The sequence below is a fragment of the Pezoporus wallicus genome, unplaced genomic scaffold (assembly GCF_028554395.1).
Source record: "Pezoporus wallicus isolate ANWC-B61680 ecotype Strahan unplaced genomic scaffold, APGP_CSIRO_Pwel_v1 contig_6566, whole genome shotgun sequence".
NCBI classification, from domain to species: domain Eukaryota; kingdom Metazoa; phylum Chordata; class Aves; order Psittaciformes; family Psittacidae; genus Pezoporus; species Pezoporus wallicus.
Window position 1 is genome coordinate 922,264 of NW_026638763.1, and position 25,684 is coordinate 947,947.

A 25,684-nucleotide genomic window follows, 5' to 3' on the forward strand; every position below is an offset into this window, starting at 1 on the left:
GGAAGCTGTTCCTTACATGAATAGAGATTTGGCTTTTAATTTATATTTTTTCTTCCTGTTTGGTTTGGAAATCCATACTGATTTTCACATGCATATTTGTGTGTGTTGTACTTAAGCAGTTAGTTTAGATGCATGTATCTCAGGCATATATCTCAGTCATACGCTTTTGTTTGTGCTAGCAGATAGACGTTTCCACTTGATAAAGGGGATATGTGCTTCTTTGTTCATCTCTTTAAATATTTAGCCTGTAAAATATTGTGAGATCACACATAAAAGCTTCCTGATTCTATCTAACTGAAAATAACTCAGTAGTTTTGCTGTATGTCCTCTAATTTTCTGTGCTTCGTAAAAACTTAGTTAGGTGCTGTGAAACATCTGGACATGAGACCTTTTCAAAAGTGATAAATATCTATTGTCAGGAGTTATTAGAAGCTGCAGAGGTAGAAAGGAGAAATCCTAGGGAGCTCAAAATGGTATAGATCCTGTGAAATGTTCTCTACATTCCTAGCTGAAAGGCACCTACTTTTGCTGTATTTTGGTTTTAAAAGCCCTGCTTGTGTCTAAGGTGAAAAAAAAGTAGCACAAATATCTGCAGCAGTGCAGTACTGACCATTCCTCTGACCATTCCCTTTGGTGTATCAAAGGTGCATCCCCTCCTCCTGTGGAACCAGAGCCCACTGATCTCACCTTGGGAGTCTCTCTCTGTGGCATAACGAAGGTTTATGGATCCAAAGCTGCAGTGGATAATCTCAGCATCAACTTCTATGAAGGGAATATCACTTCCCTGCTGGGACACAATGGAGCTGGGAAAACTACAACCATGTGAGTATCCTTTAAAGCTGGTGGTTTTTTTATATTGTGGGGCATGATTGGGTGAACTCTCATTCACCCAACTGGTGAGCAAGTGGTGCTGAGCAGTGTTGGGAGACTGAATAAGAGACTTTATCAGGCCAAATTTCTCTGTAGTTCTATCTTACTCATGGATGACCTCATCAGTCCCTTCATCTATTAGAATTAAAGGTTCTTTTCTGCTTAGGAACATGCTTTTTATCTGTTAGGAACCTGTAATGCACAGCACAGTAACTGTTCTAGCATTTTGTTCCATTGCACTTTGGTGCCTGGGGTTAGGCTTTTCTGAAAGTTGTGGGTAGCTTGTGAACACATCATAGCAGAAGCAGTATTAGCAAGACAGCTTAATAAAGATATACTTGAGCTGTACAAACTCATGTATTGGTTGTGCTGGAATGGCAGTGGGTTAATACATTGGCCTTTCAGTCCTTCCAGCCTTGCCATTTGTAAATTATTATTTGTGTTGCTAGATAACAGCACTAAAACAGACATGTAGAACTTGGTTTCTCCAGTGATATTTATGTGCATCACTCTGAAAGCAACATTAAGCTGATAAATAGAAGACTCAGAAGAGCCAAACCTGATAAAACAGGTGTGTGCTTCATTTCAGCTTGTTATCAGTTCATTTCGTAGCCTGTTTGCAAAGTGTAGGCAAAGGTGATATGCAGAAAAGTATAATAGCTTCTTGAAACCTAGTGCAGGCTTCAAATCCTGAGTAAGGTCACAAGTTACTTCTTCCCTTTTTAATGATAGTTAAAAGTCCCAAGAAAGAAAGAAACTCTGGGAAGATGAAGAGCAGTCTGAGACATATCTTCTCCCTTTAGTCCCTGCAGGACAGCACCAAAAATTACCTATAATATGCAAGTAGTTATTCTGAGCAGAGGGCCTATTTGACTCACGTCTATCGGGTATTGCTAGGGAGGTAACTTGCTTGAACTAGATTAAAGCACTGCCCACTGTGAGGTGTCTTGTCTGGAAGTCCTCTCCCATTTCTAGTTAATAATGGCAGTGAAATCTTACACACATCCATGCTCTGATGTGATTAGTAAGATGAAGATGCAGTTTTCAATCCCTGTTGTGGTTAGCAATATGAGGCTGTCTGGATACTGCAGACAAACCTCAAAGAATGGAGATTAACTACATTATATGAGTGTCCAGTGATGTGTCAGTGACACTGGATAATGGCCTGTGGGGAAACACACAAAACCAGAAAAGTACTGTTTGTCTTTGGTGGCTCCTCCCTGGAAGGTCCTGCTTTGGTTGATCCCTGGAAAAGTCCTGACCCTGGGAGACCTTTCTCGATATACCTGGCCACTTCTTCCGAAGTAGGCTGGCCTCCTACATCAGAATGAGTGTGCATTTTTGCTAGTATAAAAGCCGGAGCCTCAGGCAATACGAGGAGGCAGAACCTCATACCACCCAGGTCAGCGTTGCCTCTGCAGCGACACCCGCTAAGGTTGAGCGTGCCACCTCACACTGTGATGATGTTTCTCAGAGCTGGTTTCCTGATTGTCATTACATGGTCTTTGGGGTTGTTAAGATAACCAAACATCAGAAATATCCTTTACTGTATCTTTTGTTACTCTGTATTTTCCCCGTATTAATAAACTAGTTGAGATTCTTTATTGTGTTTCATTTCTCTCAACTCGGAATCCTCGAACGCTGGAACAAGTGATTAAATTGGAAGTCAAGGGCATTCATGAGTATTGATGCATGCGTTATGCAGTGATCTTAGGAAGAGGAAAGCTGAAGAAGATAAAAGTACATATGAAAAGTAGCCAGAGTTCAGCATGTGAGCTTGGTACTTGCTCTTGAGTTCCTATGAGGTATACAAGGGTGTCCTTTGATGTTAATTGACCACTGCTCTGACAAGTGCAATGGTCAGACATGGACAAGTACATAGTCAGACAGCAGAAGAAGCAGCGATCAGTGGTCCCTGGCTGGAAGAAATGTGATGGTAATGTAAGAAAATATTGAAAGTGATGATAGATACAGGATCGTGTGAAAAACTTAAATATGGCTTTCTCCTTTTTCTGACTTCCTTTTCCATTTTTTTTTTTTCCCCTTTCAGATCTATTTTGACTGGGTTGTTCCCTACATCATCAGGTACTATCTTTGTGTATGGCAAAGACATCAGGACTGACCAGGAAGTTATCAGGAAGAATATGGGGGTGTGTATGCAGCACAACGTGCTGTTTAACTACCTCACCACAAAAGAACACCTGCTGCTCTACGGGTACATCAAAGTCCCTCACTGGAGTAAACAGAAGCTCTATGAAGAAGTGAAGAGGTATAAAAATAGGCTGTCAGAATTATTGTGTGGTAGTGCTATCCCCACTGCAAAGCTCAAGTGAATGTTGGAGAAGTGCTGCCGATCCAGAACAGAGTTCAAATAATGCCTTGGTCTGCCTACAGGAATATATAGATATCTGTGGCTGTAAGAAAACAATGCCCCTTCTCCAGGGGGTTTACAGGCTTCTGTGGCTATTCTTTGGAGATGCATTTATAGGCCTCAGGGTCTAGTCCTTGCTGCTTTACAATTTTCCCCAGAAAGAGGTTTAATCAACCAGTCAGAAAGATGATGTCGATTTTATTGGTTTTGTGAAGAAGTGAAGCAGCAGAAACATCTCAGGGAGTTTGGATCTTGGTGTTCTCAGATGATGAGGTTGAGCCTTTAACCTTGATTTGTCAGATGAAAACTTTGAAAGCATCCTAAAAAAAAAATACGTTTTAGATAAAAGTCCCAGCAACTGAGCTTACAGGGTGAATCATCTCCCTGCACTGTGACCATTCAGGAGAACACTCCATACTTGAGCAGTTTTTCATTTGCAGTTATGGGAGGGGTTTGGGTATTTTCACATTCCCTGCTTTTAAAAGATGCCTGAAGGACAACTTTTGGGGGGTGATTTTTCTTTGTTTCAAAGGACTTTGAAGGAGACTGGCCTGTACAGCCATCGCCACAAGCTAGCTGGCTCCCTGTCTGGGGGGATGAAGAGGAAGTTGTCTATAGCTATTGCTCTCCTGGGTGGATCAAGGGTGGTGATACTAGATGAACCGACCACAGGAGTGGATCCATGCTCTCGGAGAAGTATTTGGGAAATTATCTCCAAGAATAAAAAAGGTACCATCATGAGACAAGATGCTGCCCAGGGGCAAAGGTGATTCGTGTCACTTTTGCATATATGATATCAGTGGCTTTAAACTGTGGAGTTTGAGACCACAGAGAACAAATTCTGGGAGACTGGGATTTTGCAGACTTTCTGAGTGCATCCTGCTTGGTTTCTGTAAATTCAGAATGTCATATGAAAAGTAACTTTACTATAATACACAGTGTACAATACAGTAACTTCCAGCTTCTCTCTAATGTTGCCTTCCATCCAGTTTCACTACTAATTACAAAAGAGCCCAGTCAATTTCTGCCTAATACTCCCTATCCCCTCAATCAGTCTGATGTAATCACATGTGTTTGTGGTGGCTGACATCAGCTTTGTGTTTTCCAGGCAGAACCATCGTTCTCTCAACACATCACTTAGATGAAGCAGAAGTTCTGAGTGACCGAATTGCCTTCCTGGAGCGTGGAGGGCTCAGATGTTGTGGTTCACCATTCTACCTCAAGGAAATGTTTGGTGATGGATATCACCTGACACTCACAAAAAAGAAGGTTTGTTTATGAGCTGGTCCTAAGTTTTTAGTGTCTTGGGTGGGAAACAATCACTTGTATGACAAGAAAGAAGGAAACATGTCATAGTGTCTCACAGAATTGAAACATGCTGCAAAAGGTTCATCTCCGTGTTAGATGTCTGCAGTGGAATGGTTGTTCCAGTATAATTTCCCTTTTGTGGAATAACTTCTTTATGTAATTGTTTTATGCCTGGGTAAAAGTGGAATGTCTGAAGCCCTTTGTTTTGGCCACACAGATTCAAAAATACACTGTACTGTATCCATGGGCTGCCAGTAAGATCATTTTCTATATGCTTCAAACACTGGTACTTGGGTTACAGTGCACTCTACTCCAGCTCGCTCTGTTTGTCCCTTGCTAGAATTTGCACACTTCCCTTCAGAAAAACAGCCTATATGGAGAGTTCCCCAAAACACAGCAATGTGCAGCCCCTCTACACAAAGCCTTGCAGTTCTGATAGGTAAGGCAGAGGTCTGAACTTGAGTCTCCTGTATTACACATGCACAATGCAGTCCTCTTTACCCTCCTTTCCCCACTGGGCCTTAGTTCCCTTTTGTGTTGCATGAGCATGGTCATTGCAGCACACACTGCTAGGGGCAAAGGCAGAGCCGCTCCTGTTTGCAAGCCTACATGGAGCTGAGCTAGGGTTCTCAGAAGCATTGTCTCTGAGGGGAGCCATCAAGGCTTGTTCAGGGATGCAGGCACATATTGACAGGAGCTGAGTGACAGGTCCAAGGACAGTAGGGTACCAAAGAACTATTGAGGATCTGGATGTAAGCATGCTGCTTCTCCAGGAGAGAACATGTGTCCCCACACTTTCCTCAAAGCAGAGGGAGAGTCTCCAGCAGGACCACTGGACCAGCCCCTGTGGCCCTTGGAAAACGGGAATGTCAGTGCTCTGCTTTGTTGAAAAAGAAGTTCCTGAGGGTTAAAAGCAAGGCTGGGTGCAGAGCATGAATTCTGAAGTTCAAAGAAAGAAAGCAGATGGGAAGAGCCCATCTATAGCATCTAGCCTGAGGAAAAATGTTCTGCTTGCAAGGAGGGGAAAATCTGCTCTTGATACAGCATTTATTACAGTGCTGTTGGTAGTCCCAGCACACAGAATAATGTGCAGATACCATAAGAGATAGCCCCCCTTCCAAATTGCTGGCAGTATAGATAGAGAAAATGAAAAAAGATCTGTGTGAAAGCCCCATTTTTCATGGGAAAAGACTGTATTTGTGCTGGCAGCCAAGTTCAGGTATCAGCTTCTTCTCTGCTGTACAACAAATGCTCTAGCTGGTGCAAAGTGGTTGATTCAACCCAATCCTAGTATCCCCATAGACAGAGGGAGCCCAGCAAGGTTTGTTCTGGACCAAGGCAGGCACAGAGCCACACCTCCCTCTTCAAGGGCTAGAAAACCACTTTAATTTACCTTTAATATTTACCTTGAAATGTTGCATACCTGGACTGAGACCACTGTGGATTATGCTCTGGGACAGCATTTGGGCTAAATCCTGCAGTAGGAAGCTTGACCTCACAGCTCTCTCAGTGAACACAGTATTTTCCTTGCTTTTCAGAACATGGTAGAGGAGTGTGACACCACAGCAGTGACCTCCTTGATCCAGTCCCACCTCCCAGAGGCTTATCTCAAGGAAGATATTGGTGGAGAGCTCGTGTATGTGCTTCCCCCCGTCAAGTCCACAGTCTCAGGGGCCTACCAGGCACTTCTCAGAGCTCTTGATACCAGCCTGAGTGATCTTCACCTTGGCTGCTATGGGATTTCAAACACAACAGTAGAAGAGGTATGAGGATCTGCTTGATTTAATGAAATGTTATGGCAATTAACTTCACAGCCCTGTGTAGCTCTGCTTGCTGGGCTAGATGGTGGCATGTTTTGGATGTGAGAGTTGCCAGCAGGGGAAGAAGTGGTTTGGTTGTTCACTGTTACACTTAGAAATATGTGTGTAGATGTATTCACAAATCTATACGTATAATGATGCACAAAGTGTACCACTGTCTCAACTTGCTAACAGTTTTTCGAGCATTTTACCTAGGAAATGAGATACTGGAGTTAAACTAAGGAGAGAGGACAGTGATGTGTTTCTGTTTGAACTAATCTCTTTGTCTCTGTGAATCTGGGTTTGCTACAGATGCAGTCAGTAGGGAGGGAGTTCATCTAAATAATAAACTTCAGCATGGATGCTGTATTGGAGAAATGAATCACCTTAGGCATCTTGGAGTACCACAGGCACCTTTCTGCTCATGGGAAATCTCTGGTCAAATAAACACAAACATTTAGTTGCATCAGAAACAGAGAGTAAATGATAGCAGTGATGACCTTTGTCTTGCAGAAAGGAAGGTGGGACATTGTTACATTTCTTGCTTTTAAGGTGTTTTCTGAAGGCATCAAGAATGAGTTATACAGCATGTGCAGCATGGACAGCAGAACTGTGCAAATTCCCAGCATGGAGGAAGATGGCACTGTCAGAGGCTAGAGGGGAAAATACCCCAGGAAACAGCCCTCCTTGTTTCCTCACTGGTGCCACGCAGGGAGAGCAGTCTGTGTGCTGCTCACTGTGTGAATGTGGAGGGTGCAGAGTTATGTAGGCCTTGAGCTAAAGTGCAGCTTCATTTATGCCTGCTGAGTAGTCATGTAGTAGGTGGTACTAGGACAAGGTAAGTCCAGGGCAGCTGCTAAGTTTTGTTTCCACTGCTGCAGCAGGTGACAAGGAGTTGCACAACAATGATTTTATACTGAAAAAAAGTGAATTTCCCTCACAGAGCACAAAGGGAACAGAAAAAGGAGTGTAATTCACAATTGCTGCACCAACTGCAGCTACAAAGTGGAAGAGTGGATTCTGATTATTATTTTGGTAAATGGAGTCATTTGGACCAATTTTCCTTCATATTTTCTTGCTCCATAGGTGTTTCTCAATCTGACAAAAGAGCTAGTGAAGGACCAGAAAGAAGATGCTGCACTGCCCCAACAGCTGCCTGGAGTCAGTGGTCAGATTGGCAGTGATGAGATGTCGATGAGCACAGATATCTTCACAGAAAGAGATGGTACTAAATTATGTCCGGGTTTTATTCCAGATTCGTTGCAGATGCAAACAATGACAGATGGACTGATTTGAGCTCCCCACATTCTTTCTTTGTTGAAAACCACATAAACCACATTTCCCCCAACCAAGGAATCACAGAACAAATAAATCATTAGAAGTACAGCACTTAACAGTTGTTTAGATCCACTCATTCAGAATAGTCTGAATCACAGAATAAATTACAGAGGGGGTTTGTTTGCATCCACCTTCCTTTAAATTGAGCCAGGTTTTAATCTAATCAAATACAGTGTGTGGGTGAAAGAGCAAACGTATACCTCGGAAAGTAATTGCTGTAATTGATGTGAAGGATTATTTCTACTAACTAGTGGAGTTGGAGAGAAACTCTCTGTAACCCCCCTAGCCTGTTGCAAAAGCAGCACAGCTCTGAGCTGGGTCCACCTTTGCCACTTTTTGCTGTGTCCCAGCCATTGCAGTGTGGTAAAACAGCTCAAAGGGCTAGGCAGTGGGATAAATTCATGATCAGAAGAGAATGAGACCAATATCTCTAAGGGGTTGAGAGCTGCAGAAGCTTGTACAGCCCCCAAATATGAAAATACCTGTCTGAAAGGCTTTCTCAGAGCTGGAACATTTTTTGTATATACAAATATACAATTAGGAAGGCATCCAAGGGGCAATGCAGGGGTATTTTTGCACTCACTTCTTAAAGCTGGCCTGCCCTGTATATGTTACTGTAAACAGTAACTCATATGCCTAGAGAAGTATTTTGTGTCACCCCTAATAAGAGCACTGAAAAGGAAATGCTTTGTGTTGTATTGTATAGGTTAATATTTCATTAAGAAATATAGGTTGCACAGGATTAGGCTTTGCTTTTTGTATGCCACAGCCCTTCCATGCAAAAGATCAACTGGTTTATGTGCCTTGCTTTCGTATTTTATAATTAATTCTCTTACTGAGTTGTCTAAGGACCTTCTTTCTAAATGATGACAATTTTCAGTTTGCAAATATAGGAGAATAATATGTTTTTCCTGTAAGTTGCAGCTGGGTAGGCAGGATGTAAACAACTCATTGCATCTGGACACCAGTGTTCCTCTTGCAGTATGAACTCAGTATGAAGTCACTACATGTACGCATTTGAAATAAAACAAAAGCAATGATGTTACGTGAACTCGAGCCAAAATCTAAGTCCTGTCCCAAGCCTGACCATTGTGCATGTTCCAACTTAGTAGTTTTGATTTGCTCTCTGTAATGGAGTGCAGGAAGCTGAATGTACTCCCAGGGTATTATAACCATCAACTCCCTGCATTTCACAAATACTGATCCATGACACAAGACTTTCTTCTTTCCTACCCAGATCAGCTCCTGATTAGATCCAAAAGCTTGCAGGGTTTGCCATTGCTGCTTAAGAAGACATCAGCATTGTTCATTAAGAGATTCCACCATACCCGGCGGGATGTCAAAGGCTTCATTGCTCAGGTCATCCTCCCAGTCCTCTTTGTGATGGCTGCAATGGGGCTTGGGACACTGAGAACTAAGGAGACTGAATATCCCGAACTGATGCTTTCCCCTTCTCTGTATGGCACATCCGACCAGGCAGACTTCTTTGGGTGAGTGGTGGTGTTTGTGATCCTTATAAAAAGCAAGTTTCACCATCAGGATTATTTATAAGTGCACCCAGTAGAACAGTTACCCAGATGACATGTAGCTATGGGTCTGCGTAATTACGTTACGCAGGCACATGCAGAAATCCTGTTCCTAAGGGATCTCTGCAGGAGATAGCTTGGCTCAGCAATCAGAAAGCTTTAGAAAAACAACTTATTTGGAATTAACTGTGAAATATGTGAGGAACTTTCTTTGTGTTTCCCACTGGAGTCTTCTGTCCTTGTTACAGCCATACTGTCCCATGGGGATTTCTTAATATATATACTCTTCCCTCAATGTGAAATAGAGGTCTCCATATCAGTTGCCTTCAGTATTACAACTCTGGGATGAAATTGTGTCCACCTTGTGAACTGTCTGCATTGCCTTCCTCTCTGTGGGTACAGAACGTGCTTTCCTGTCCAGACCCCGTAGTCTAAGGCACACAGTCAATTTAAAGGACATTCACTTTTTCAGTGCAATTAAGATGCCACCACTGAATTATTTCATTGTGCTTAAAAATGTCATATCCCAAATGATTTTAATTTGTTTCATTCTGATTTCATGGTGTGAACTGCTATCTTTCACCAGTAGTTCCCAGCTTTAAGTCAGAAACAGAAAACGTAGCTCTAAAGCAGTCATGTCTGCTCTTAGGTGTTCTTTCCCAGAACTGCTCATGCTGTTCTACTCTAGTCCTTCTAGATGGGGGAATGAGCCAGAACTGCACATCTGAGTCCTCTATTCCTCATGTTCTCTGCTTCTGCTGATGGAGCTGGGTCAAAAGCAAGAAGCATCTTCTTGAATGACCAAATCCTAAATAGACATCACAGATGAAAGAGCTGATTGAGACAAGACTGGAGACAGTGACTTAAAATTGCAATAGATGCTCTTCCCCTGGAAACAGAATTTTGATTGTCCAAAAGTTCATCAATATCTTGCTTAAACCTAGAGGCAGCAAATAATTAGAGTAGTTGTGCGGCTCTAAGCAATGAGTAGTCTTTTTAAACTTGTGTGACAGTCCTCATGTACTGCATGTACTTAAGTGATTTGCAGAGCTGGCACCACAAGTAATCATTTATTTAACATCTTAAATCCTTTTTCATTCAGACAGTTTTTCTCTGCTCAGTGCTAGTGGAAGTAGCTTGAACATTTTGCTGTTTTCTTTTATCTTTGTTAAATCTTAGGAATTTTAATGAAACCACAGACGCTTTAGTTGCTTCCATGCTTGCTTTGCCTGGGACGGATAACACATGCATGAATGAAAGCAATTCGTAAGTAGTTCTTGGGTTTCTTGCATTTGAGTTTTGAATCTGCAAGAGAATTGACATAACACTATTAGCCATATGCAGAGAAAAGAAAAAACTATCTCCTGCCTCTCTTCACATTGAATTGCAGACTCTTTCAGCTCATTAGGAGATGCCTAACTGGACTTTTGCAAGCAGGAGCGAGCTTGTGCTGTTCGCAGACTTGAGCTGTCGGGGATGCAAGTCAGTTCTGAGCAGGAAGCTGTGCAGTCACAATTGCTGTGAAGCAGACCTCAGCCCTGCTTAGAGCCTGCATGTCTCCCATGCAGCTTGGAGCGAAGGCTTGCATCTGCCAGCACAGAACTAGGAAAACTATGCTGTGCTTTCAGGCTGAAACTGGGACTTCCAACACTGTCCCAGGACTGCGATGCTGGTGTTCTTTGCTTATGTCAAGAAGTGTTCACCACCACAAGTGAACTCATTACTAGGAGCAGTAAGGAAACAGCATCTGGGAAGTAGTCCTTACCTCCCCAGTAATCCCAATTATAACACTGAGCACACCCAGAAAGTTCTCTGTGTAGCTTTTGTAATCTGTGTCTAAAAGCTGTGCCATGAGGGCTGTTTTGCCTGCAGATAAATTTTCAAGGAACTGGTAGTAAAATCCTGGGCAGACTTGCATGCTCATGTGTGCCATGTACCTGCAGGCAAATATTTATATTGAGTGTTTACAATGACTGCCTAGTCAATACAGTCCATTGCAGGACTCTCGTTATTGCACTAACAACATCCCTTATTTCTGCACTGTAAAATAATTGTGGCCTATGCTAACTCCTCACACTGTCTACTGTGGAAATGAGATACTGTCTGGATTCCTTCTGATCAGCTGAACAAATCCAGGCATGGAGAGCAGTAGTGAGGTCTCTCTGTTGAGGGGCACTGAAGGCAGCAGGAGGATGGGTGTTCCCTGAAGCACCCAGAGCTGACAAGAAGGTCTGCTTCTCTGCTGAAGCTACTCAATGCCATCCTTGCTGTCATTAAACATGATAGCAATTAGCATAATTTGCAGACCTGAGCATAGAGAATCTCAGAGGGAAATATGTTCATTTTCAGGCAGTGTTTAAAGGAGGACATGCTTGGCCCATGGATTAGCAGTGGAGACCAGAGAACTGAGTATTCTGCCTGCAACTGCACAGATGGCACCCAGGTAATTTCAATAAACCCAACACTGAGGAGTTTTGGGGGTATACTTGTGAGGCCTTTATAAGTTGGGAGTGGTTTTGTAGGCAGGCATGACACTAAGGAGAACTTGGTGTTCAAATTCCTCCTGTATCTTTTTTGGCCTGTTGATTTTGTACATCGGATAACCAGTGTGTGCACTGGTTTGGGGACAGGACAGGAAAGAGCATCTTCAAGAGATTTGCATGCCAATATAGCTGTCTTGCTCCCCATGGTGGGAAAAGGTTTAATGCTTTTGAATGTTGTATGATTGTCCCATTTAGCAGAGGTGAACATGTATTCAAGGGGAAAATTTCATCTTATACAAGTACTGTCATTATATGAAAGCACAGCTATTACTGCCGTTTGATCTTCAGAATTTAACTTTATGCAAAGTCTAGATCCATCACCTTTTACTCTTTTCCGTATTATAAATAGTGATGATTAATATTGGTGTTATGGTGGTACACACAGAACCAGATATGAGCACTGCTGGGCTTAGTATCTTCACATGCATGTGGGGAAAAGGCAGATTCTGCCCCAAGGATGTTGCACTTTTGCAGTCCAGTTTGAAGCTGAGCTCTCCTCCCTCCAGTGCTCTATTTTCAGGTTTTTTTTCCAGTAAGAAATCAGACTTACAGTGCAGCATGGTGCCATTTGTAAGATAAAGCATGTACTTACCTGAATGTTCCTTGTCATTCCTTAAAATGCATCTATTTTATGTGGTTTTCAGGACATACACTTACTTTCACATCATTAAAAGTATTGGCACCATTAGTCCAGGAAGTCAGGATAATGTTCAAAGCTGATTCTCACCTCTAGCAGGCTGTGCCAGTGTAGGAGTCCCTCAGCATGAAGGAAGCTATTTTTTTGTGTTCTGATGCAAAGTTATGAACAGAAACACAATGGGGAAGGCCAGGGTTTTTGTTATGGATGAGCTGAAAGAAGCAGCCAGAATGCTGTCTGGTAGGACACTTCAACCTTAGGAAGCAGTTGATGTGGCTGACCCTCAGCTTATTAAATTATATATTCAGGGCTAATCAAAGCTTCTCTGAAGCTTGGGAAAACATTCCCAATGACTGGCGGTAAAGCAAAAATGTGGAATGTAACTGCTGTGAAATGCAAGACGAGAGTTTGAGGCCACCACAGTTTCCTGCTCTGTGAGTTGTTTTGCCCTCTGCAGTTATCTGTGCAGTCACTGATGCTCTGCTAAGTAAGATCAGCCTTAATTCAGCAAAATCTTCCTACATAGCATGAAGCACATCTCAAGGTTTCTCTGATGTCAGTAGAACTGAAGCGTAGACTTAAGGAAAGGTTATTTTTAAGCACTGCACTAAATATGTTCAGGACAGCGCGCAGGGTTGTATGCTGTGTGTCTTTACACGCTGATTTGTGACTCATCAGCTTCTGTAAGAATCGGTTGCAGTGTTGTCATTGCCTGCTCTCAATGTTGTCCTGGTATACTAGTTTTCAGTTAAAACAGATATTAATTGTTGTGTTCGTTTGTCTCCACTCAGACATGTCCACAAACAAACTACACTCCCCCTCACAGAAGGACCTTCTCCACACGGACACTTTATAACCTCACAGGACACAATGTGGAGACCTACATTTTGGCAACCACCAAAGACTTCCTACAGAAACGGTACAGCATAGATCTCTGAACTGCACTGGGAGCAGCCTCATTTGTATCATATCCACTGTGCTTGAAGAGGTGACAGTGCAGTAGGGGTTTAGAAGGGCCTCTCTGCTGATGGTTTCTGTGAATCTGGTGAAAGGAGGTAAAATGTCCTGCAATCGTGGAGTTAAAAAGGTTCAAGCAAGTGGTCTGCTCGATCACAGAAGAGATAGCCTAGAGATAATGTGTCAATCACCTGGTATGTTGATGGCTGAATCTGCAGACAAGGCTTTGTCTGACTCAGAAATGCTTAAAAAGGAAAATCTGACACAGCCTGTCTTGAAGTAAACCCTGGGGAGAGACATTCCTCTAAGTTTGATTCTCTGAAGAGTCCCAGTGTGTGTTTCACTTAAACAAGTGCATCCGTTCCAGTGAAATTAGAGGCTGAATATTTTCTTGCACCATGGGGCTGTGGGAGCTATTAGTGTGTCTGGACTCTGCAACACAGCTGCACAGCATGTCTTGGGGCAAAAATAGCCTGTTGTTAAGGTTGTCAAGGAATATGTTCATCTGCCATTGATGTAAACTGAGCTGCTTGTCTTCTGGCAGCTGTCATCTTATTCCAATGAGTTAGGGTTAAGAGGCCACACAACTCCAAAATGTTTCTCAAATGGAGGCTTTCAGCATAATTTTGTGATAGTGCTGTTGAGTTTCTCTTTCCCTTTTCCCCCCTCCCAGAAAAAGGGCTGTTGCAGCAGTGTTGGCTTGGCCACACACTACATACTGGGTTAAGTTCTTTTCAGTTAAGCTTGAATTAACTGGGGTGACAGCGGCATGCTAGCATGCACCAACCAAAGGGATTAAAGCTTTTGAATGAGGGTAGCAACGCATTTCCTTCTGGTTTTCACTCAGGTATGGTGGCTGGAGCTTCGGACTGCCTTTGACAACGGATCTCCAGTTTGATATCAGGCCAGTGCCTCCCAACAGAACACTGACTAAGGTAACTAACTTCTATCTGCTCATCCTAGCTTGGGATGTGTGAGACCCAGGAGAAGTGATGTCAGGTTAAGGGATGTTTCAGAAGATAGAGCTCATAAGCAGGTGTTTTCACCTCTGCAATATCTTACAGCTTCATCTTAGATCTGAAAGCTATAGCTTATATATTTGCTTATCACATGTCATATTTAATACCTGGAAATCTTGATAGCGTTGGAAGCAGGGCAGACTCCAGTCCTTGCTCTGCTAGGGCAAGCAGAATGAGATCGCTGAGCATGCAGGACCTGGGGATATCCAAAGGTGGATGCTGTCAGCTATGTTTAAGCCGCTAACCTTAATAGCCTTAATGGCTCTGTCCTTTGGCAGGTAATTTACACCTCCAACCTGGGTGTGCCTGAAGTGGGTGACAGTAAATCCCCCCAAAGTGCATGTCCTGTATCCTGAATTTTCCCCTCAGTCCTCAGGGTTTGTCGCAGAGTAGGTAAGAAAAGTTATCAGAAGGCTTGCTGAATGAGAAGGTGATGACTGGCAACCTTTTCCCCACTGGCTTTCAAGGGATGTCGGACATTTGCTTAGATTTCTTAGGGAAGTCCCCACTGCTGATCTTCATCAGATCTGCGCAGAAGCCAATTTTCTGTACTCTTTATGTCAAATATCCAGCTAGTGCTTCTTTCTGCTCTCCCAGAAGGCAAATGAAGCTGGCGGGACTGCTTGTGCTGAAAGTGAAATGTGCTTTCATACTCATTCAGTACTTGATGTGGTTTAATCATTGGACTTTAACCTGTAGAGCTTATGACTTTAGATAACAACCATGCAATGATTCATTAGTGTAAGCAGAACAACCCAAAAAGGTTATCAGTAACAATTTATCTTCCAAATTGTTTCAATTTCTCAATGTGTGCAGGTGTGGTACAACCCCGAAGGCTATCACAGCCTTCCAGCCTATCTCAACAGTTTGAACAACTTCATTCTTCGAGCTAACTTGCCAAAAAATGAGACTTCCAGATATGGTAAGTGTCCCTTTACATGAGCAGATAATTTCTCCCCTCTGGGGGGAATATCATGGTTCTTTGAAATTGATGACAGCACTTTCCTTGACTATGAGGCCATTTTTTTATTCCCAATTATGCAATTCCTTTAAAAACAGAATTCAAAAAATGAATAAATCACATATCTCATTTGTCTTTGTCAAAGGCTCAGGGGAGCTGGACAGGGAAGGACCCCAGCTCCTATGTAAAACACTTCCTTCATCCAGAAAATGCCAGTGGTTGCTATTTGATTTATTGCCTCTCATCATGGTACTGAAATAGCTTGTCTCTTGGAAGGTGCCATTAGTTATGCATGGAAAGGCTACTTTAGGTCATCTCTGGGGGTGGTTTAGGTTAGTGAATTTTAATATGTCACCCTTCTGCTGAGAGCAGCTCAGGATGTGTGGGCATGTGTATGTTTGTGTTTGGGGTTATCAGTTTCCTTATCTTCTCCTCAGTAATGTAATGCAGCAACCCAAATTCCTGCTGATAAACCAGGACACCCTGTCTTTCCACTTAAGAGTTTAGCCTATGTTAAGGGTGCAGCATGGGCACATAAGTCTATGTATGTATGCCTGTCTCTAGAGATGGGGGGGTGAAGGCAGAAGAGAAAGATTTATGTTGATGCCAATTTGAGAAACCTTATACAGATATTTATGGGATCCGACAAGAGCAGCAAAGTTTTCTTTGACAAATGGTGCCCTCCCAGCCATGTCCTGGTCATGCCTAGCACCCCTCACCTCAGAGGCCTGCTGTTCCAGGTGACAGTGAAATAGGTGATGGTGTCTCTTTGCTCATAAGACTGTTTCTCACTGGTGTGTCTGAATTGAACTATAATGAAAAAGGCATCTTGGTCTGAAGCTGAGTGTCATACCATGAATTAAAGAAACAGCAGAATGCTGATTACAAGTCAAAACAGCATGTCTCTTTCCACCTCCACATATTAATGCACTCAAACGCCCCTCGCAACAAGCTCAGCTGACAACAAGTGAAACCAGTGCCTTGTCCTCGCCACCATCCTAAAATGCCCACTAGCTCATGCCTTTTTGATTTGTATCATGCCCTCTGGGTCAGAAGATTTGAGCTCTTTGCTGTGCACTGCAAGGGCATATCACAAAGCTGCAGCCCCTGCCCAGGTGCAGAGTGAGAAGACCTGAGCCAGGCACTTCCAGCTGCAGGAACATCCAAGAGCACCTGAATTACTAAGCAGTGAAACTTCTTGCTGTGTCTCTGTATTCCCAACACATGCTGTAGTGAGAGGAAAGGCAAGAAGTTTGTATGAACAGTCCAAGTTTTCACAGGGAAAGTTTTATATCAGCAAAATAACAATTTTCAGTGGGAAAGAATAGCAACAGTTTTTATTCCATCTGTCCTACTGCCTATGTGTTGTTGAAAAGAAATGCTTAGTAGTAAATGACCAGACAGATAATTCCCCACTTCCCACTAATGATTGAAGCCATCGAATGGGAAAAATAAAATGCATGGATGAGGATAGCTCCCCTGGGGTAGAGTAAATCCAGTCTGAAATACAATTGAACAGACGTTCTGTGCGGTGTGTTCCTGATAGCTAAATCTATTTGTTGTTGTGACAAATAAATGACGGTTTAAGAACCATTGAAATGGCCAGATAAAAATACGTTGTCATTTCAGCAGTTTGAAAGAGGTGCCAGTCCCACTTTAGAGGTTTGACTTAGACTGCATAGATTTAAAAAGATAAAATAGAAAAAGCTTTTTACCGTGTCACTAAGCAAGTCATAATAGCTTTTGACTTTTGTATATCGTGCTTTCTCTTCTCTCAATCCCAACCAACAAAGAAGAGAAAGCATTGAAATGGAAATTTTGACTTCTGGCCTAAGCTTCAGTAAAGGAAAATGGCTTTATAGTGAAGTATTAACAGATTAGACAGATGGTATTTGTCTTTCTCTCTCTCTCTCTCTTTTAGAGAAGGGAAACATTTCCTGGCTGTTTGAGTGGCTTTATCAGCAGCCCAAGATTTTAATTCCATTTCTCTCACTGATGACAAGACTGAGGTTTGGGGTTTTTTTTCCCCTCCAAGATGTATTTCCTGTGAAACCTTCCCCTTCAAATCCATTTCCTCAGTATGCCATTTGTGCAGCAAAACCCTCAGTCTCCTCCTTTTTGGTCCCCACGTCAGAGTGCTCATTCTTAGGGAAAATATTCCAGAGGATTTCTTCCCTATATAACTGTGGAAAGTCAGGCACACGACCGTAGGATCTTAAGTTTTAGAGATGGCATGTTCAAGCACATCCCTCTGGATTTAATAGCAGCTAGAGGTCATCCCACGCTCCCTGAGAACTGCGGCGTTTCCTTAGGTGCCTAAATATGGATAGAGAACCTTGTGTTTTAGGCACATAAACATCTTAGCCTAAACCCTTTCTCAAGTGCTAGAGACCGAGGCAGAAATCTTCACTGGAGGATGGAACTGGCCCTTTAGAGCCCGCCACGTTCCATGTTTTGTTTCTATAGCACAAACCCATTTTTAAGGGATCCTTTTGGAAAACATCACATGGGGCTTCCAAATGTAGTAACTAGTTTTTTGCTAGTTCCTTTGGACATCTCAACAGATGCCTGTATTGAGAAAGACGTATGTCACAGGAAGGTAGTAGATGTGGAGGAAGGCAACAGGAATGATTTCTTTCTGATGATAAAAGAACAAATGAAGTGAGATCACCAAAGAGCAACTTTAAAATGAAACATATTCCTCAGTTTTGGATGTGTCAGTGTTGAAGAATCGAACCTAAAATACACAGACCTACAAGCAAGTGCCTGATTTCAGGTGTGGGAGTGCTCTACTGAAGCTATCAGCCAGATAGATGCAGAAACAGGACGTAGGGCTTGAATTTTAGATCTGCAGTGAAGTCATAGGAAAAAAAGAACTATGCTGAAAATTTTGCCCAAGATCACACCAAGACGACAGAGCAAAACCCAACTTTTGATCTGCTTTTCTTCTCTACACAGTTTTAGGTGTTACCATATTATCAGGAACTGGTGAAGGAAACTTTAAGTACCCACATCTTCGATTTCTTTTCTTTTTGTTTTTGTAGGTATTTTCTTATCAGCTCACCCATATCCTGGAGGACAGAGTCAAGAACAAGTAATGTAAGAAGGTTTATGTGGCCTGAATTATTTAGCTTCTAAAGGAGCAAACCAGCTTCTTAGAAACTAAAAACCAGCTTAAACTACTGAATATCTTTTTCTAAATGGTGAAACTGCTGTCGTCCTTGTCTTCATTCCCTCTATGCATGAATATCATCCTGTTTGCCATCAGAGCTGCTGATTCCTGCTAGGGTTTCTCTGCAGGATCCCACATGGATGTGGAGGTCACGGATAACGGCATCGCACATTTTTGTGCTTTGGCACAATATTAATAATTACATAATTTTCCTTTTGGCCTTTCCACTCAAGGCTCTGGAACACTGTTTTGACTCAGTGCTGTCAGTCCTTTTTGCTGGGCATAATTAACATCAGCTTTGCTTCTGAGCTTTAAACAATGCCTCTGCAATGACAGAAATCTGCCACTTGGACTCACATCTTTCTCCTCTTTCTCCTCAGGCTCAACAGCTTACTTGACATCATAGTTTCAATGTCTGTTTTGGTTGGTTACTCTATCACAACGGCAAGCTTTGTGCTCTACATGGTAAAAGAACATCAAACCAAAGCCAAACAATTGCAGCATATTTCAGGCATTGGGATGACAAGCTATTGGGTGACTAACTTCGTTTATGATCTGGTAAATAATTCACATTCCTAAATGCACCAAGAGTAGCATTACTTAGCAGGGAAAAAGAAAAAAAAGTGCTTTATTTAAAGTTAGTTGCCTAGACTTCTTAATATTATTACTACCGAGAGTGTTATGTAGTAATTGTTCTCCAAGGCACTGAAGACTATTAAATGTGAACCGCAACACTGGATTTTGCTAAGTGAAGGCATTCCTTCTCTCTGGAGTGTATGCAAAACACTCAGCACATTTATATGAGAGCAACACACCACAGGCCAGAGCTTGATTTCAATTTTAACATGCAAGCAGCGAGCTGCTTTTCAGTTAGCTGGCGGGGCTGGATTAGTTGTCATGCAGACTTTACACATCCCAGTAAGGCTTTGGGGCTTGAGGCTACAGCCATTCTGGAAACCCTGGGAGTACAGGGTGTGACATTTCACAGCTGACACTCTCCTGTTGGGCAAAAATCCATTGCTGGGTTGAATGCTCTCTTTAATATTATGTATTTAAAGGGTTTAAAGTCAAGGAAAGCTACCAATGCAGCTATATGCTTTTGAAGACCTGAGCAAATTCCTTTCTATGGTGCTGCACTGTGCTGCATAGATTTACCACCTTGTTTCTACAGACAGTTGAGCTTTCCAGCACTGTGCTGCATTACATCCATAGGCATGCCCTTGTTCTCCCTGAAGTTAAGTTTCTTTATGATAAAGAGCATTAATAGCACTGCTGGAAAGCATCACTGGGCTAAGAGGGTAAATATGCATAGTCTGTAGACTATAGTGCTTTGTGTCTTATGAATTACCTTCGGTGCACAATGTTAAAGCCTCACATAAGGATCTGCAAGTATAGACTATCTCTGCTCATGAGCTCTGGCATTGCCAGGTATGCTGTAATGGTGATCAGCTCTACATATCTGACACATTTCTATTGATGCAGTTCTGCAAGTGCCTAAAATCCTGGTGATATCATCAGTTCCTAAAAATATGAAATTTTCAGGGGCATTTGGGTGACCAGCCCCCTTTGATGCAGTGAGGGCTAAGGGCTGAAATCCCTCGGGGAATATGAGCCTTGAATCTTTCTGCAGAGCACAGCTTAAGCATCTAGGTGTATGGTAATACCGATGCACACTAACAATGCAGGCAGATACAGTGCTCACCACTAAGTAGCCTAAACTGCCTGCTTATAGGAGCTGCTTTGATAAGGCAACAGCACAAATATCTCCTGCCTTGCACAGAGGGCTTGAAAAGGGTCTGAAGACAGTGTGGCTGCAGCCTGGCTTTGCAGAGCAAGGACGAGGATGAGGCAGGCCTGTGTGTGCTCAGCACTGCATATTTGTAGATCAGCCTGTGGAAGAATCCCCAGAGCCCCAACCACAATCAGTATTCAGTGGCCTGAAACTAATCCAGTGCTCTTGGCAGCTTGATATTTTGCGGTGAATCCCTGCCAGTAAATTCTGTTAAATCCCAAGGCTGGGGAACAGGGGAATCTCTCAAGGCAGACGTTTGGTGGGTCCCTGGCTTGACTCAACATTAGAAAGACTAGATTTAAATGGCACAGTGAAGAGGTCTGACTGCAAGGCTAACAGAAACCCCAAAGGGGTATTCTTCATTTGCAACCTTTGTTTAGGCACTTTCTGCCCACAGCCCTGACTGTTAAATCTCAGCCTGTGCAAACTAGTTTTGTGAGAATTCATTTGCAAGACTCCCAAAAGCTTCAGGAGGACTGAAACCCCACCTGCATTTGGTTTCCCCCTCAGAAAAGACAAGCCACGCTTGTGGGAGCAGGTTCAGACCTGGCACTGTTGCTTCTGCATAGTTCTAAGAAAATGTTTAAAAACTGTCATCCTGATAACATCCTTTTAATATCATTTTGCAGGTACTTTTTATGATCCCTATTGGACTCTCAATCGGAGTTATTTCATCCTTCCAGATACCAGCTTTCTGCAACAACAGTAACTTACTGGCAGTATTTCTGCTGCTCTTACTGTTTGGGTGAGTGTGGAGCTTAGTTACTTTGATATCATTGCACAGAGTGAGGAACTGGGTATTGCAGGCTGCTGCAATTTTAGATCCAAGGGAGGAATATGTGGGCTTTTTTCTTCAGTGTGCACTTTACACATGGTGACTAGCTGCTCCTTTCAGGAGCAGTGAGCTAAACTACTATTGTCATGCCTGCTTTATTCAAAGCAAACTCTAGGGGAAGGTATGTAAATATACAGGGTCACAGTGACAGGCCAAGCTGTAAGCAGATGCTTACTGAACTCTTGAAAAGTTCAAGATAATAGAAGCATTTCAAAATCAGAGGGAGAAAATCAAATCAGCACCACAATTTGCGGAAACCTGGCAAAGCTGTCTCCCTGGCTTTGAGTCCTCTAGGCCCAGTCTGCTTTCAGTCAGGGCTCCATGTTCAAAGTATCTATCATAAGCTTCTCCATATTCTAACAGATACAAAGCCATTTGCCCTTCTTTAAGTTCCTTTTGTAAGTTATGTAGGTTAGTCATGTGCTAGAACAGAACTAGTACACTGTCTGATGTATTTAGTTGTTTTCTTTCGATTACTGTAGTATTCTCTGCACTGTTGGCAATTTATAGATACTCAACGTTCTCATGGATGTACCTGCTGGCTGGGTTTTTCAAAGAAACGGGCATGGCCTTTATCGTTTATGTCTGCGTCAACTTGTTCTTTGGCATCAACACCATTATCACTCACTCAGTTGTATTTCTGATCTCCCAGGAAAAGGCCACGGACCAGGTAGGAGCCATACTAATACTCAACCCTTGGTAAAGCAACAGGAGGCTCTTGTTGAGTTTGGTGGCTTTGATCATGTGTGTAGTATCTAGTTGGTTTCCAGATATCTGAGGTAGACCAAAGAGAGGATACTAGTCGCAGGACTTAATGGGGCTCCCTAAAGACAGGACATGTCTCAAATATGAATCTTGTTTGTGTATAAATCTGCACTCCTTGCAAAGGAGACGATGGTGACAGAGGGAAGAATACAGAAAAAGAGGCAGAAAACTGCCTGTGCAGAGGAAAGCAGGAGGTGCATGTAAATGTTTGATAACCAGAGAACACTTTGGGTTGGAAGTGACCTTAAAGCTCATCCAGTTCCAACCCCCTGCCATGGGCAGGGACGCCTTCCACTAGAGCAGGTTGCTCCAAGCCCCTGTGTCCAACCTGGCCTGGAATGCTGCCAGGGATGGGGCAGCCACAGCTTCTCTGGGCACCCTGTGCCAGCACCTCAGCACCCTCACAGGGAAGATCTTCTTGCAGCACTAACTGTGGAGAGTAACAACTAGATGTCATGGCCCTGAGTCTGACATGCTGCATTAAGCCCACCACTAGCTGTCATCTAGATCTGTAATGCAATCATCTTCTCCCTGCAAGGATGACAAATGACTCTGAGGCAGTGATGATTCCCTCAAGTAAAGCCTTCTTTTAAACTGAGATACCCCTGGGAATCACTGTGATACAATGTACACCTTACATTTAGAGTTTTTTTTTATGAAGGGCAGTCACCTCATAAAACAATAGCTGAGTTGATTTTCCTCTCTAGCTGGACAGTGCTTCTTCAGCAACCTTCTGGATTTCAGGCATGTGCAATTCTGCTCATCTTTTAGCCCTCTGTGCCTCAGTGGCAGGGAGTCAGTTTCTTTCCATGCTAATTTACTGCCTCTTCTCTTTGCTGTGCGAGCTAATGCTTTCTTCTGCTAGAAACACACCAAATCTCTGTGTACGAGGGTTCATAAGTGTGAGGCTGTGCACTGGGCTGTTTTGCCATTAATCAGCTAGAAAAGCCCTTCTATGTCTATGAAAGACAAATCACAGATCTTGTGTTTTATGGAGATGCTTGTCCAAGGGAAGCAGCTAGGACAGTGCTCCAGGGGAGTAGGCTGCTACGGCAGCTGTTTAGTTTTTGGAGGCACAGGGCAGCTCAGTGGCAGGATTCATCTCTGGTTAATGGGTGGATATGGGGCTGCTGCATGCATAGGGTGAGCAGCTGGAGCAGCAGTGAGGGAGTCTGCAGGGAACTGGCTGCTGTTTACTATGGGTGATCACAACCTCAGGGCTGCCTGTTGACTTTTCTGACCTTGTGCCTGTGAAACGAGCTGTCTCCAGAGCTCTTTGCTCTCAATTTATCTCTGCTCTGAGACACAAGCAAATCCCAGTGTAATTGTTACACTTCAATCCCACGGTAAAACCTATGAATTTATTCCAAGAATAAAAGCAGTGACTGACTGTGCGGCTTTTTGTTGTTGTTTTCAGGGCTTGCATGATCTTGCTGAAAACTTGAGGCATGCGTTCCTGCTGTTCCCACAATTTTGTTTCGGCTATGGCTTGATTGAACTGTCACAGGATCAGGCACTGCTAGGCTTCTTAAAAGCCTATGGAGTAGACTACCCTGACAAAACCTTTGAGCTGGACAAGACCACATCCAAGCTGTTTGCCATGTTTATCCAGGGCACTGTGTTTTTTGCCATTCGTCTTACAGTCCATGACAGGATGATTCAGAGGCTCTGGAACAACATACTAGAGTAAGTAACATCTGGAGTCTTGAAATGAAAACAGACCAAGCCAGCGCTCAGTGGTTTAATTCTGGGCTCTCACACCATCATTGTCAATTACAAAGCCCATAAATTTCCAAGACATTTTGCAAACATGGAGCAAGTTTTCTCTGGCAGCAGTCCCATCACCTACAGTAATTAGTGTATTAACTAATAGAGGTGTAGGTTACTGGAGTCTCTTGGTAGTCCTTCCTGGCTTAGACTACAGCCCTTGCTTCAGGGCTCTGGCTTTGGTGGGCAGATGTTCTGATGGGGAAGAGAGGCAAACATTTGGTATGTCCCTGGCTTGGCTCAACATTAGGCACTTTCTACCCACAGTCCTGAATGTTGAGGCTTAGCCTGTTCTAAGTGGCTTTGTGGGAATTCCTTTGCAAGATTCCCAAAAGCCTCAAGAGGACTGAGACCACCTCCTGCATTTGGTTTCCCTTAGGAAAGCCAAGCTGCACTTGTGGGAGCAGATTCAGACCTGGAGTTGTGTAGGAGCAGTCAGTCCATTGACAACCAGCTCTGTTAGAACCTCCCTGTCCCCTCTGGCTTGGGTGCACACAGGCAGGAGTGAAAACAGTCTTGTCACCTGCATTGAGTGTGTCCATGAGGCAGGGCCTGCTCCATCCAGAGTATTTGCTGAGAAAGAGAAAAAAAGCGGGATGAAAATGAATTCTGGTGGTTTTAATCCCCTCGATGGAGCACATACCAAGAGAGAATAGAAACTGCCTGCATGTCTGAGTATTTTTTTACATGCTCTAGGATCTCACAGGACCTTAGTATCTATCCCAGGCACATAGGCCCACTGCTGTCTGCTTGCAGAGGGTAAGGTCCCATCTCTTCCCTTCCCATAGGTTCCTGTTTGACAGAGTACATGGCAAAGCATCACTTCTGCCACCTGCAGCGGAAGAGGACGGGGATGTCCAGGCAGAGAGGAACCGGGTGGAGTCTGGCAAAGCTGACTTTGATGTGGTGCAGCTCCAGAACCTCACAAAGATCTACCACCTTCCTCACAAGCGCATCACGGCTGTGAAAAACATCAGCCTTGGCATTCCTGCTGGGGAGGTAAGCAAGGGGAAAAGGCTGCTTGCATCTTCCACCCTGGGGAGGGAAACTGGAACACATCCACAGTCCCATAGTCATCTTCTGACCTTGTCCTTGCTGCTGTCCCAGCACAACTATAATGGTTTGTTCTGCTCTGACCTCTTCCTTCTTCATGGATTCTTGGGGTTACTGTAGTGCTGAAAGGGTCCTGGTGACTTTGGGACACGGGTAACAGTATGAAGGCCCTAGAAAGACAAAAAAATGGGTGGGATAGTGATAGAGCTGTATTCAGAGGAAAGTGTCTGCTTGCTGTTTGCACAGCACCTAACACAGCCTGGGGCGTCACTGGGAATTAGCATATAGTAAATGAAGGCAGCAGAATTTGTCCAGGTGCAATTATTCATCTAAACTGCATGTGAGACAGTGAGTCAGGGTTATCTGCTTGTATTTTCCCATCAGGGAAAGACAAATCACTTCAGCTGAACACCCATTTCCATGAATCAGGACTTTAAGGAAAAAACATTCTTTGGCCATGTCAGTGCAGTTCCGACTCATGAGAAAAGAAGGAAGCACACAGAGCACTTTTGAGATCCAGAGGAAAGTGGAGACCAGATTCTACCTCAGGCTGTTGTTGGGAAGCTTGGAATTAATCCTTGGTACCTGATTTCATTTAATTATATGGATCCCACTGAGATGAAAGGACACAGGATGCTGGGCAGGAGGACAGCCGTAGAGACTGTGGTGCTCATCTTTCTGGCAGAGGATTTTTTCTTTCTTGCAAAAGTCACCCTGATGCTGGTGGGGTTTAGGGTGCCAATCCCCATGTGTCAATCAGAGGCTGCGGCCCTGCACTGCAGACTGTGCACAGATACTGTCCCTGCATGGACCCCAAGGTGGGGAAGAGCCTTGGATAGATGCTGTGCATCTGCAGTGAGCCCAGCACATGAGGGTTTTCATATCACAGTATCACAGTATGTTAGAGATTGGAAGGGACCTCTAAAGATCATCTAGTCCAATCCCTCTGCCAGAGCAGGAACACCTAGATA

At 43.4% G+C, this 25,684-nt stretch overlaps 1 protein-coding gene across 1 annotated transcript in view; it reads left to right on the forward strand.

Moving 5' to 3' along the window:
* ABCA12 (ATP binding cassette subfamily A member 12) overlaps positions 1-25,684 on the forward strand; it is a 90,078-nt gene that overhangs the window by 55,762 nt on the left and 8,632 nt on the right. Inside the window, exons 29-46 of the mRNA XM_057412228.1 lie at positions 645-822; positions 2,921-3,139; positions 3,774-3,970; positions 4,350-4,510; positions 6,088-6,312; positions 7,435-7,573; positions 8,924-9,176; positions 10,392-10,478; positions 11,562-11,655; positions 13,184-13,311; positions 14,197-14,284; positions 15,185-15,290; positions 18,374-18,428; positions 18,882-19,059; positions 20,923-21,038; positions 21,639-21,798; positions 23,311-23,579; positions 24,449-24,659. Of these exons, the coding sequence (XP_057268211.1) occupies positions 645-822; positions 2,921-3,139; positions 3,774-3,970; positions 4,350-4,510; positions 6,088-6,312; positions 7,435-7,573; positions 8,924-9,176; positions 10,392-10,478; positions 11,562-11,655; positions 13,184-13,311; positions 14,197-14,284; positions 15,185-15,290; positions 18,374-18,428; positions 18,882-19,059; positions 20,923-21,038; positions 21,639-21,798; positions 23,311-23,579; positions 24,449-24,659 (2,864 nt within the window). The remainder of the gene's footprint in view (positions 1-644; positions 823-2,920; positions 3,140-3,773; positions 3,971-4,349; positions 4,511-6,087; positions 6,313-7,434; positions 7,574-8,923; positions 9,177-10,391; positions 10,479-11,561; positions 11,656-13,183; positions 13,312-14,196; positions 14,285-15,184; positions 15,291-18,373; positions 18,429-18,881; positions 19,060-20,922; positions 21,039-21,638; positions 21,799-23,310; positions 23,580-24,448; positions 24,660-25,684) is intronic.